Here is a 13,636-nt window from a genome sequence, read left to right on the forward strand (position 1 = left end):
AGTGATACCGGCTTTGAACTCCTGGAATGGGCCATTGTTATAGGAAAACATAATACACACCAGATTGTTTTTATAGCTTGCTGTGGTTAGGAAGTCTTGTTCTCTATTGAACTCTGCCTTGTGGAAAGGCTACTGATAAGCACTGAATAAATCTAAGAGAATGGCAAATAAGGGTGGGATCAAGGACAACAGGAACAACGGAGGATAACAGGAGTATGTTATCAATTAACACTTTTACAAATTTGTAAATATACTCAATATAAAGAACAGAAAAGAAAGCTTACATGAAAAGAAAGGAAGCATTCCACATACAGCAATGCTTTCTTGATTAACAGAATGGTGACACAAAGAAATGCTCTATCTTTGTTCAATGACATCACTTTAAGTTATTAATCTATAACCCTTTATTTCATACCTTGTTCCAGTCAATCCAGAACTCCCTTAGATGCTGTAAAAGGAAATGACTCAGTATTTATGATCCCTGCCATTAATCCAGGACTTAGGACGGAAGTCCTCCACCATGCATTCCATTGACTCAACAGGCAGGCTAACTGCAACAAAATGATCGCAAAGTTGCTTAGTGCTTGTTTTGTCCCGGCCCTATCAGTCCTCCAACCTGGGTCTCAGTTACAATAATTGATCCTTAGTCTTCTGTAGTCCACAGCTGGGGGCTGAACTGAATCACTAACCTTAGAGGCTGAGCTTTCCCTAGCAACTGCTGGTATACCTAGGTGGAAGCTGGCCCTCCTGCTGCAGCTCCTTCTCTCATTCCTGGACCAGCTGTACAATCCACTGACGCCAGCACCACCTCCTCCAGCACTGCATCTGTTTCGGGGTGGCCATCTTGCCAAGGTGGGGTGCAAAGCCTGGCTTAGTAGCCCTCAATCCGAGGTGAAGGTGTCCAATCAAAAGGTTCAGGAGGACAAAGGAGGCTTGTTTCCCACCTCCCCTAGGATGCAGAAGAGCAGCTAGCTGTTCTCTAGGCAGTCCTTCCCAATCTTAGACAACCCACATGTTCTTGGACTGCAACTCCCAAAAACCCTAGCTGGCACAGCAGGTGCTGAATACTTCTGGGAGTTGCAGTCCAATAACACCTGGGTTGACCCAACACTGGGAACCACTGTTCTAGGGGCCCCAGCCAATCCTCCTCCTCCTCCTCTTTTATGTTCCCATCCCATCAGGTTGCACCTGCTCATCACCTGCCCCTGTGCTCTTTCCAGGTCTGCAGTTCCCCTGCCTTCCTCTTCATGATTGCTCAGGGTCCTTGCCTCTGGGCTGCCCTGTAACTGGGATCTTGGGAAAGTCTGCTGGCTGCCTGCACACAAGGCGGATGGCCTTCCAGGGAAGGTGGATGTCGCTCTCTTACAGCATGATACAAGAAATATCTTGTTTAAATGCCTATTTATCTACTTCCTGGGTCACTGCATGCCTCTTAGATCACAAAGAACAGCTCTCTAATTGAAAGTGTTCTCTCTTTGAAGAGCTAGATAATTCCAGCCTGGTTTAATGCCAAAGAGCCATTAAAAAAAAGACAATCCAGGGGCTTTCCAGTTGCTCATTCACAGTTAAAACATTGACAGTGGGTATGTAGCTGATATGTAGGCCATGTGGCCTTAGTGTTCTACACTTTGGTGTAGTGCATTTTTATTTCTATTTAAAGTATATCTATTATCTCTTTATTGTACAGACACATTAGCAAATGAATATGTTAAACTAATCTGTTTCCTCTTCTATCCATCTCCGTCCTTTTAAAAATTATTATTAAGCATTTATTCTCTTTTGGCAATGCATAGGTGGCTATCCAATCAGTACCTTCTTTAAGTGGGCTTCACTTTCAAAATAGGTGCTTTTGTGCTGTGCCAATAATATCACACTAAATATGTATTTAAGGTAACAGGAAAAAAGAAGACTAAATATGAGACGGATGGATTTAATAAAGGATGCCACAGGCTTCAGTTTCCAAGACCTGAGCAGGGATGTTAACAATAGGCTCTTTGGAAGTCATTAATTAACAGGATTGCCATAAATGGTGGTGGGCCTAGTTAAGGTCAGGGATTAATTTTGGAACACAAAGGAGTACAAACACTTCACCTGGAAGTGTTCTGAATCTCTCAAATTTTTCTTCTCCCCCCATCAGTCCATTTGCTCCATCTTTCCTCTGTCTTGCAGAGTGAGTGCCAGAGTAAATTAAAAAAACCCTACTGAGCAGTATTTTTTTTTTTGACTGCTTAAAGCTGTTAAAAGTGGCATGCTCGTTCCTCGTTTCCAGCATTCTACTTCTAAAAGCAACAATGTCATTGGTGCTACAAACCTGTGATTTTAGCTTAAGAATTTAGCTGACTTATATATACTCCACTTGTTACTTATGAACCCTTGGTTCTAGAATTGTACGTTTATTTCCATCAGTAGGAGCTACTCAAAATCAATTTTATGATTATTCCTGATGGTTGCATTGGAACTTCATTTCAAGGATGCATAATAACTGTAAATATCTTCCATCAGTACATTCTGGCTTCTCCAGTGAAGCAAAGCAATTTTGCTGATTTTGCATACACCTTTCAGCAAAACTGAGCCTTTAGGATAGAGAAAAGAATAAAAGGCATGAACCAAGATGGGAATTTCTGCACAAGCCTATCTGGATGGCACCAATCTATCCTGAATTTCTTTGGGAGCCATTCCTATCTACTCCTAAAACAAATCAATTATGTTATATATGCATTTCTGGATCTCACACACACCCTGACACTGCTAAAAAAAAAAGAAAAATGGTTGGGGGTGAGGGGTGGAGGGAGACAAGCTTTAATATGTTAATTTTGACCTACCCAATCATAGCATGACTTAGCACACTGTGATCTCATTCTAAGCCAACTTCCCCTCTAGCTGGAATGCTCAGAGGAGATCTTTACAGAGGCAGGGGTGTTCAACTGGCAGTAATCTCGTTTTGGCACCAGTTGCTCAGTCTACTGATACTGTGTATATTTATTATTTCCCCTTTCCTCAGTTCAAATCCCTGAATTTCTTTTAAAGTTTTTTAATTCTACAAACATCAGATGAAAAAAAAATCAATGATTACATTGTTTGCTCCATGGTTAACCAAAGAATCTTTGCTCTACAGTTGACCAAAGCCTCTTTGCTCTGTTCAGTCCACCCCAAAATCAAACAAATACTTCTGATCTGCATTACTTTCCCATTTATCTGGAGTCAGCACACATCCCCAATCTGGATTAGTTGATCTGTTTTTTAGGGTGAGGACGCCATGACATCCTGTTCTTAACTGGATAGGAATGTTTTTGTTTTGAGATGGAAACTTACCGACATACTACTGAATGTTAAGAAAAGCTAGCCCAGCAAGAGTTAAGCAATATTGCTCAACTAAATGTTGCCATCTCGTGGCAATACAGAGGTATGGACAAACAAGATAAATGCTCTAATATTTTATCAGGGAAATCCTATATGGTCCCCAAAACAATACAAATGCAGGAACTGGTGATACCTTTATTGGACCAATAAAAATAAAAAATAAAAACTCCCCCCCCCCCAAAAAAAAACCCCAGCAAGCTTTCAATGATAATTCATCTTCTTCGGGCTATACACTAAGTTCTTGTGGGCAATTCCAAAACTGTATGCTTTTATTGAAGTCCCAAAGTCTGGAAGTTGGGTAATAAATCCCAAACTACTGTACTGGCTGAGGAGAGGTTTGAAGACACACCCTCCCCCCACAGAATTCTTGCAGACTGCAGCTATTTCCATCTAAGAAGTGAAACCTGGCCCCAATAATAGCCATGAGACTTTGGGACTTTAATAAAAGGATATACTTGGTGCACAAGAAGAAGATGAATCATTATCGAAAGCTTGCTGGTTTTTAAAAATATATATATTTTTAGTGCTCAAATAAAGGTATGTTCTTGCATTTCTATTATTTTATATCATCATCACCATCATCTTAGAACTGCAGAGCTGGAAGGGACTCTATGGATCAAGTCTAGTCCTTGTCAAGGAGGCACGGTGGGGAATCAAACTCCCAATCTCTGGCTCCGCAGCACGATACCTAAAATATGACAAGACCAGGCTGTGAAATCGAACAGTATACAGGAAAGAACGTTTGGTGTTCATTGAGAAAAAGGTAGAAAGCAACTGTAGTTTGCATTGTTGGTAGGCGGGTAGAGTATACATGAGAACTGAACAAACATGGCAGACACCTGAGTTTTCTCTTAAAAGATAAGCAATTTCCCCTTTGCTCAAATATAGACCTCCATTATTGTTATTTTTATAGAGTTCATAGTCAGGCCAGGATGATATCTTGGGCAGATGCAGCAGGACTCTTTTGTGAATGAGTTGGCTAAACCAGAAACAGTCAGCAGAACCAGTTTCTGCCTCTTTCATCCCATTCTTCTCTTCTTGTTCAGTTATCTTGCCCTCCTTACTTATGACTGCCTAAGGTCCCCAGATCAGACTTGAAGTTAGGAATCAGATGCCGGAAAGAGAGCCATTTGTGAGAAGGGGGAGATCTCCATAATCCAGTGGAGCAGCAGCAACAGTCATGCCAAAACCAGTGCCTTTTACAATCTTTGAGTGATGAGCTCATCAAAAGGAATCCAACATTCAATGAGCGGCACTGCAAAAAGCCTTGCAAGTTCCAGCCTGACTAGGGAGACTGTACTGATGAGAACCACTCATCAGCTTGGGTAGGCCTAGCCTCTACAATACCTCACTATTTTTCCTCTCCCAGGGATGAATGAATGAATGACTTCATTGCAGTATAAAATCACAGAAATACAACTAGCACAGTTACAGGATCATGCCCTGGTAATATACATCTCCCAGTGAAGCACTGTAAGTACCCAAGTTTTGGTGTTTCAGTTTGGGCTTGTACTCCCTCAGATTCTGTGACCGTTGAGCCATCTGGGAATGGAGGTTCAAAGCATCTGGTGGGTCAAAGGTTAAAACAACTGCTCTGATGGATAGCTGTAGTAGCACCCGCCTGCAAAGCAGTAAATAGGTTCCTTCAGCTTCCAAAACTGTTGCAGGGAGGTAGTGTGGAGAGAGTGGGGAAGGAAGACTGGCTAGGATAGTTCTTGAAAAATGTTTTGCTTATCCGTTTGATTTAGATGTGGCTGAGCATACCTGACTGAGTTACCCACTCTGCTGAATAGCTCAGTGGAGCCAGAGGTTGAGAGTTCGATTCCCCACTGTGCCTAGGGTTGCTTTCAGCTCTGCAATTCTAAGATGCCGATGATGATGATTACTCATAGAATAATCACAGAATACTCAATAATCATAGAATACTCATAGAATGATTGCGTTGGAAGGGGTCTATAAGGCCATTGAGTCCAACGCCCTGCTCAGTGAAGGAATACAAATCAATGGGTATCTGCAAGGTGGTTGCCTACGTTTCTCTTGAATCCCACCTTTCTAGGTAATTGGTTCCAATACCGTACTATGCAAACAGTTTGGAAGTTTTTTTTTCCTGACATTCAAGCTAAATCTGTCTTACTGTAATTTGAGCCCTTTTTACATTCAATTTCGTGTGTGTGTGTGTGTGTGTGTGTGTGTGTGTGTGTGTGTGTGTGTGTGTGTGTGTGTGTGTGTGTGTGTGTGTGTGTGTGTGTGTGTGTGTGTGTGTGTGTGTGTGTGTGTGTGTGTGTGTAAAAAACACATTTTACTCTCAATTTTGTCAGGTTCCATGTTGCCGGTGGTCCATTCCCCGCTCCCCCCCACCCAGAACCGGCCGGTCTACAACACGCGGGTCTCCAAGCGGGTCAGGGGCCCGTCGTCGCTTTCTCTTAACCCCCCGCCCCAGCCCGCACCCCTCGCCACCTCGTGCCCATCTGAGGAGGAGCCTGGCCCGGAAACACCCACGCGCCCGACCCCCTGCCGGCGTGGAGGCCCGCCCTTTCGGCTCCCCCCCCCGCCCCCTTTAGCGTCGCGGATTGGCTGGCCGAGCCGGCGCTCTGCGGCTCCAGCTGCCGCTCCGGCTGAGTCCGCTGGTGGCTCAGCGGCTGGGAAAGGCGCCGCGGAGGGGAGCGGCGAAGGCGCCTCCACCGAGGGGGCCACGGTCCCCCCCCGTCTCTCCCGCCAGGGTCCCATGCCTCGCTTCGCGGCCCACGTTTGGGTGCCAAGCCGGAGGCTGCTGGGTTTCCTCGCCATATTTTCCTAACGCGTCTGTGGGAGCGGCAACGCCGCCTTCCTCCTCCTCCTCCTCCTCCCCTGGAACAAAGGGCCCACCAGAGCCCCGCGGGCACCTGCCTTTCCCTCCGCGGAGAGATGGCGTCGTTCAACCTCGGGGGACTCCACGCCTCCTCACGGAGGAAAAGCGTCCATTCCCGAAACGCGACTGTCGAGAGGCGGAATCTCATCACCGTCTGCAGGTGGGTTTGCTCCGGGGCCGGCTTTTCCCAGCCAGCACTGGCTCCCCTCCCTTCATGTATACACATAAGGCATATAGTCAAATGCCGCTCGGTTGCTACTGCACCACCACCATCATCATCATCGTCTTCGATCTGCAGAGCTGGAAGGGATCCTATGGATCATCAAGTCCAGCCCCTCCTTTTATGTTTACTTAAAAGTAAGTCCCAATGAGTTTATCAACTGCTATTATTATTATGGTCATAGAATTAAGGTCTTCCTCCAGAATAGCTGCTTCTCAGCCTTTTCATTGTGTTATTGCGCTGGCTAACACGGAGGGAATACCCAACTTCTGCAGCCCAAACCATGGTTGGGAATTCAGCACTGGTTGGGTGTCTTAAAGCAAAACATGCTACTTATGTATCACCCTCTGGTGTTTGAAGCGCTTTCTGGGAGGTTTACAATTTAATTATGCGAGAAAGCTTGGGTAAACCTTGCCTAGGATTGAACCCCAGTTTGTGAGCAGAGTTTTGGCTGCCATTGCAGCAGGAGCTCTTAAGATACTAAGAGAATGCATCTCTGTTGAGTTGACTTTGTGTACCTAGAATAGGGGATCTCTTTTCTATCCATCCCACTTTCCTTATGCTGGAAGTGGAAGATTTCTTGCGCTTCCTCCTCCTTGTGGCATCTGAGAATTGCTAGGGCCAACTGCTGGAAGTTGTGACAGATGGGGATTTCTTGCATGACAGTAAAATCTGTGTAGTTAAATTTATCATGTGAGTGCAAAGGAGCCCCATTCTGTCCCATTTTGGTGCCTTTGGCCTTCATGAACGCTAACTGGAGAATACTGTACTAATCCATTTACTACGTTGCCATCTTAACAGTGTAAGTACCCTGTGCCTTGTTGCATTTTATTTTATTTATTTATTTATTTATTTAATTTATACCCTGCCTATCTGGCCCACCGGACCATTTGAACCTTACCTCACCTTTATGGTGGGCCGTGTGGAGTGCTATGGAAGTAGGAACGTTGGGAAAAACAGGTGCCAGATTCTGGATTCTGTTGTGCTAGCATGACCAAGGAGAAATCTAAGAGAAGTCTCTGCAGAAGAAAGTGGGCGTAATTCTAGCGTGATGAGCTGCCATAAATGAGAGAAGGCTTATTCTGCCCTTTACTGTGGGAGGAGAGCATGGTGGCGGGATTAGCTTGTCACCACTGATGCTTTGAGTTTCTTCAGTAAAAATGAATGGCTGCCATTCATTCTGTTGGGAAGAAGTGAATGGCTCAGGGTTACAGTGAAGGCAAAAATGTTTGGCTCTGGTTGGCATAGGTTTCACAACGAAGTGTGTCATAGATTCTTACCAGGGAGTCTAGAAATGCATAAGTATTCATTCTTTTGCTACATATCATAATGAACGCCCCTTCGCTAGTCTATTTGTTTCTGCCACATTCCAGCATATACATTCTTTTTCCTTCTGTGATGCTGTAGGCTTTTTGTCAAACTCTAGCAGGACTTGGAGTGGGGCTATGAATATGGAAGTAGGGGCTGGTTGAATTCCATAATATGAAATAAATCTGCTGTGATCTAACTGAGATGCAGTAAAACCTGATGTCCCAACAAACAGTGTAATAAGTGTTTAGTTAATTTCTCCCTTATGAATTTATGTTGCCACTTGTTTTTATGGGGAAACAAGAACACTGCAGTTGGAGACAGGATTGAAGAGGAGACACTGTCCAGCCTTTAAGGAAAACCCCAGGAGATCTGCAGGGAAGAGTACTATGCCTGATACTTCCACCTGACTGTGAGATGAGGAGACACCTTCTTATGTCACCCATTTGTCCAGTGCAGCTTCTGGGCAGGAGAAGTAGACAATATTCCTTTTATTCTCCTTGAGCTGGATTTGTCTTTGGTTCAAAGGCTGAGAGACTGGCCAAGTTTATGGAAATATGTTTGCTAATTCATTGCCTGATCCATAGACAGCAGCTTCTGTGCCAGCCTGAATTATATGTGACCATGCACAGGGCTGGGTGAAGGTGCTGAACATGGTAACTGCAGATTGGTAATGGAGGCATAGGAAAGAATATGATCCCTTTTCAACAGGCATAGTGGGCCTGACAGTAATTTATTTTATTTATTTATTTAAAGTATTTTTATTCTGCCTTTCCCCTTTCAAAGAGTCCAAGGTGGTGCTCCTGGGATGAACCGGATTTGGAAATATTGTGCTGATGCCTTCTTATAAACACAACGGGATCTCAGTCAGTGGCAATAGTACACATTTAAGTGGGGGTGTCAAATACATTAAAGAAAGCTCTGCCCTGCCGCATTAATCACAGTGTGGACTAACAACTTCTCTTTGAACTAGTACTTCACACCTATTGCAACATGTTCACTTTTATCCACTTTTTCCTGTGTTCCTGAGTTATTTTGTGCATTAGCAAAAAGAGCATGCATGTTCCATGGTTCTCACATATCTATGGCATACCAGGCAGCAAATTTAGGTTCTTCTGCACTCCCTGCATGGTATGTGGAAAATTATCTTCCCAGCCATGGGAGACTGAAAATTTCAGTGGGAAAGTATCCTGAAGACCTCTCAGTCAGAGGAAGCTGGTGAATACATATTTAAATTTGTTATCTCCAGTCCTTTCCTTTCCTGACCATTAGAGACACCTGTCCCCCCTCCCTTTTTAGCATCTTTAGCTGCAGCTCATAGACTGGGAACCTTTGAGTCTCCTTTCCCTCTATTTAATTATGACTGTGTGTTATATGTATACATGAGACATCACATCATGTTATGAATTGCATGTGCTTATATATGTGCTAGCAGTGGGCAATAAACCCATCTGAATCCAGACCAAACATCAGAACATATGTTTCTGTGTACTATTCCTTTAGTGATTTTTGTTACTTATGTCACAGTCCTTGTTAACTTTCCCCACATTTTGTTTTGTTTTGCTTTTGGTTTGCTTAAGAATCTTAGGCAGTTTTGCTCAGTTGGTTTGTTCCTGCTGAATTAGGTCCCTAAGCATTTTTATTATCTCTTTCATACTTTCCACTTTGCAGATAGTGTCCCTTTTTGTTGCTGCAGTGATTCATAGTGTTCTGTGTTGTTCTGAGAATGTTATTGTGATTATTCATTTTTGTAGCTGCTGTGTGTCATGTTACTCTGTGTTGCTGTGATGATATAATTGTGATGATAATGATCACATATAAACATGCTATGTTTGGAATATATTTACAGTTTGTTGTCAATGTTTACACCAAAGTATTCCACATTTTTCTTTTATACTGAATTTGCATACTATTCTTTTCTACAGCTGCTTCTTAGTAGGCAATGAGTGGAGGTGATTGTGATAGGGAGGAGTATATAAAGAGGTGGATTTTGGGTGATGAGTAATGCCAGAATGTTTAAGCAGAACAGTTAATTAGTTAAAAAGCTTCCCTTTTCTGTGTGGTGTACTGCTGCATTATGAAACCAGTCACAGATACACTTCGGGTCTTCTGTTTACTCTGTCGCTCTGCAGCCATGATCTTGCAGTGTATGCACTTCAGTTTCCCCTTGTTCAGGGACTGCTTTTTTCCTTTTCTATGTCAATATTTGTTATTATCTGATAAAAATGACTGCATAAATAAGTTGTTTGTGGTATTAATGTCTAATACTTTTGGAGAATTCAAGGTTTGGGAGCAGTGTGCTCTTCTGCTTGCAAGTTGACTTCAGACCCTTGAAAGGTAACATTTGTTCCTCCCCTCCCCTCTTTGTGCCTGGTGACACTGCTGGGCGCCCAGTGAACACAGATCTTACCGGGGTATCTCTCCACTCTCATTCATAAAAATGTATCCATTTTTGTTTCTCTGTTCTCTTTCTTCTTTCTCCCACCCCTTTTTTTCTGTTTTTTCTCTCTCTTTTTAAGGTAACAGCTTTTTAAAAAAGGAATGGATAAAAATATTTCAAAAAGCTGGAAGAAACCCTTTGAAAAATGATTCTCTGTGCTGGATTTCATTTTATGTTTTTGTTTCAGTAGATTAGTGCCAACATTGCAAGCTTCCAATCTGAGCCCTTTTCAGCAGAGGTTCACTTTACTACTCTTTTGGAAATCTGCTGTTTTTCACATCAACATTTTTGCTGAGAAAAAGCTTTGATATCCTTTAGAAACAATATTCTGTGCTGAATAGTTTTATTTATGAATTAATGCTAACGTTCCCACACAAGAAGCTTTTGGCACCTGAAGTCCAGCCAAGTACAAACAGCATCAGCAAGACCTCATGAAAGTGGTTTAAAAACCAAGACAATCAGTGTTTGTGACACTATTTGTAACTGTTTGGTACTCAGTGTTGGATTCTCTAGGTAGTGGAAAAACTACTGAGATCATCAACGCACAATTAGCTTGCTACCCGTATTTTTCGCTCCATAAGACGCACCTTTCCATAAGACGCACCATTTTTTTAGGAGAAGAAAACAGGAAAATATAATCTGTTTTCTTAGCTCCATAAGACGCACAGAGTTTCCACACCCCTGTTTTGTGGGAAAAAAGTGAGTCTTATGGTGCAAAAAATACAGTAATTTGAGGCTTGCATCTTTGTGAGTTGCAGGAAAATATTGATAATGTCAGCACATAGTCATGGACATATAGGGGAACAATGCTCCATCTGGATTTGTTTACATTATGGTAATGGATAAATTGCTACAGTAATGCAGAGATTTGCTACTATTTGATGTTCAGGCAAACCAAATGTACTCTTTTTTCCCAAGGCAATTGCCATCCCCAAATACAGTGGACCCTCTACTTACGGAATTAATCCGTATTGGAACGGTGGCTGCAAGTCGAAAAGTCTGTAGGTTGAATCTCCATTGACCTACAATGCATTGAAAACTGATTAATCCCATAACTGGCATTTTATATTCTATTTTTGTTCCATTTTGTTTTTTTTCTGGTCTGTAAGTCGATTCTCCAGCTGCAAGTCGAATCTAAATTTTGCAGCCAGAGAAGTCTGTAACTCGAAAAGTCTGTAAGTCGAGCCGTCTGTAAGTCGAGGGTCCACTGTATGACTTTCTGTGATTTTAACAGTAAGCATCGCATTCTCTGGCCATTCTCTTTGCATTTTCAGACTTTTTGAGGTGTTCCCTTTTAGGGTTATTTTTATTTATTTTATACTTTTTGCTCAGGTTTTATGGAGCAAAGAGGGATTAATATCTGTCATGTGAGTTTGCATAGCATTTAACCTTGCAGTATGATAAATATTACTTTGTGTAAATTCTTCCCCCCTTCTTGTAAGTACTGGTAGACACCACACACCATTTCCTTCATCACAGGATGAAGTGTAATTAAGCCTACTATTTGTGAACCAAGTTGAGAAACTGTTGTAATGCATTAATTGTGCTTCAGCCTCCCCACAGAAGAGGCTGAATAGCAAATTAGTTGGCTTCACCTCTTGATTCTGGCTCTGTTGTTCCTGCCCACTACACTGTCAGACCCGATGGGCAGCAGCTCTAAGTGATCACACTATCAGTCAAGAGTGGCTTAGGGTCATTTATGAGTGACTCCTGCTAAGTCTCACACCACTGTACACTTTTCGAACAGTGGGCAATTCTGAATTTGGACATTTGGTAAATATATAAAATAGCTGCAAGGCAACTCTGTAAACCTAGAATACTGATCTCAGCAGTTTATTTACAACTAAGAATGTTGTTTTTTTGTTCACCTGATTTGTACTGGACAATATGGCTATCTGCTATATTTTTTCCAATTTTTTGTTTTCAAGCTTCTGATAGCATTGAAAACAATATTGTCAGGGAAGGAGACATGACTGAATATTCTTATAAAGGAAAACCTATGGATACTTTTTTTGAGGAGAGTGCTGAATGTTGCAGGGGAGAAAGACTGGTATGTTACAGTGCTGCAGGACCAGGAATTTTTGATGTGAAACATTTTAGAGATTATAGATACAGACATTTTTTAAGCTTAGTTTTATGTATTAGCCAAATGTAACAAAAGTTTCTTAATTATGTTAAGATAAAAGAAGAAAAGTGAGACAGCATGGGGAAACTTAAAGTTAGGACAGATGGCATTTCCAGATGCTATATAAACTTTCTTTCAGAAAAAATAAAGCTTAAATCATACCAGAAATGTTACTATTTGTATCATGTAGTCTCACCCTACAAGTGAATGGTTTGGAGAGGGGGGTGACCTAGATAGTGTTAGTTATATTAATACAAGCATCTTTATATAAAATGATTTTTTTAAAAACTATGAATAACAAATACTTGCATAGTTTACTTTGATAAATAATGTAGAAAATAAGAATCAAAGCCTGCATTCAGAAGCTGAACTATTATCAATTTGTATTCTCGAAGGCTTTCACAACCGGGATCTGATGGTTGCTGTGGGTTTTTCAGGCTCTTTGGCCGTGTTCTGAAGGTTGTTCTTCCTAACGTTTCGCCAGTCGCTGTGGCCGGCATCTTCAGAGGACAGGAATCAGAACCCAGAGCACAGTTAAAGTTCTGCCAGCCACAGAGACTGGTGAAACGTTAGGAAAAACAACCTTCAGAACACAGCCAAAGAGCCCGAAAAACCCACAACAACCATGGTATCAGTTTATCTTTAAAAATTGCAAAGGAGTTCAATTCCCCATTGTGCATCCCAGAAGAGCTAGCCAGTCTGTGTGGCAAGCTGCACAGTCTCAAAATAGACCCAGAAGCAGGGAATGGTAAGCCACTTCTGAGTACTCTTCACCTAGAAATCCCTGAAAAAAGTCACCCTAATATCACCCTACTGGGATATGCCACAGTTTCACTAAGCTGCCACCAACCATTCCCTGTAAGGAGTCACACAGACCAGGAATGGATTTTTAACAAATAAAGGAATAAGGTTTATTTAAACAACACACAGGGAAAATAAAATGATCAGGTGAATAAGATACAGTAACGTGGCTTAGTCTCAATCATACATACACACAGTTTGGTTCACACAGAACACTTAACTTGAAGCACAGACCCTGAACCTATCAGTTCTGGCTAACCATACAGACACCTGAACCTATCAGGTTGGTACTGACTGACACACAGTAGTACCCTGTCTGACACACAGACTCCCACTCAAGCTTCTTCTCTCAGCTCTTCTCCCGGCTCTCCTAACTTCTCCACACAAGCTCCACATATATATACAGTACAGCCCCTCCTCCTGATGTCCCGCCTTCCACTCCCCATAGGATGGAACTTTCCCTCCAAACCCATGACAGACAGGTAACATCAGTGCTGTATGTAACACCTCCCCTCTTTATAAGTTGTTTTGTAG

At 42.3% G+C, this 13,636-nt stretch overlaps 1 protein-coding gene across 3 annotated transcripts in view; it reads left to right on the top strand.

Moving 5' to 3' along the window:
• The first annotated feature begins 5,980 nt into the window (after positions 1 to 5,980).
• The window catches only part of RUNDC3B (RUN domain containing 3B), a 46,882-nt gene continuing 39,226 nt past the window's right edge, over positions 5,981 to 13,636 (top strand). The window contains exon 1 of one of the 3 annotated variants that reach the window (XM_020785129.3): positions 5,981 to 6,368. In XM_020785129.3, coding sequence (XP_020640788.1) covers positions 6,265 to 6,368 — 104 coding nt within the window. In that variant the 5' untranslated portion in view covers positions 5,981 to 6,264. Of the gene's footprint in view, positions 6,566 to 13,636 lie in introns of all 3 variants that reach the window. The other 2 variants (XM_020785130.3, XM_073003129.2) reach the window with 2 other exon arrangements.

This window comes from Pogona vitticeps, chromosome 6 (assembly GCF_051106095.1).
Source record: "Pogona vitticeps strain Pit_001003342236 chromosome 6, PviZW2.1, whole genome shotgun sequence".
In the NCBI taxonomy this organism is placed as follows: domain Eukaryota; kingdom Metazoa; phylum Chordata; class Lepidosauria; order Squamata; family Agamidae; genus Pogona; species Pogona vitticeps.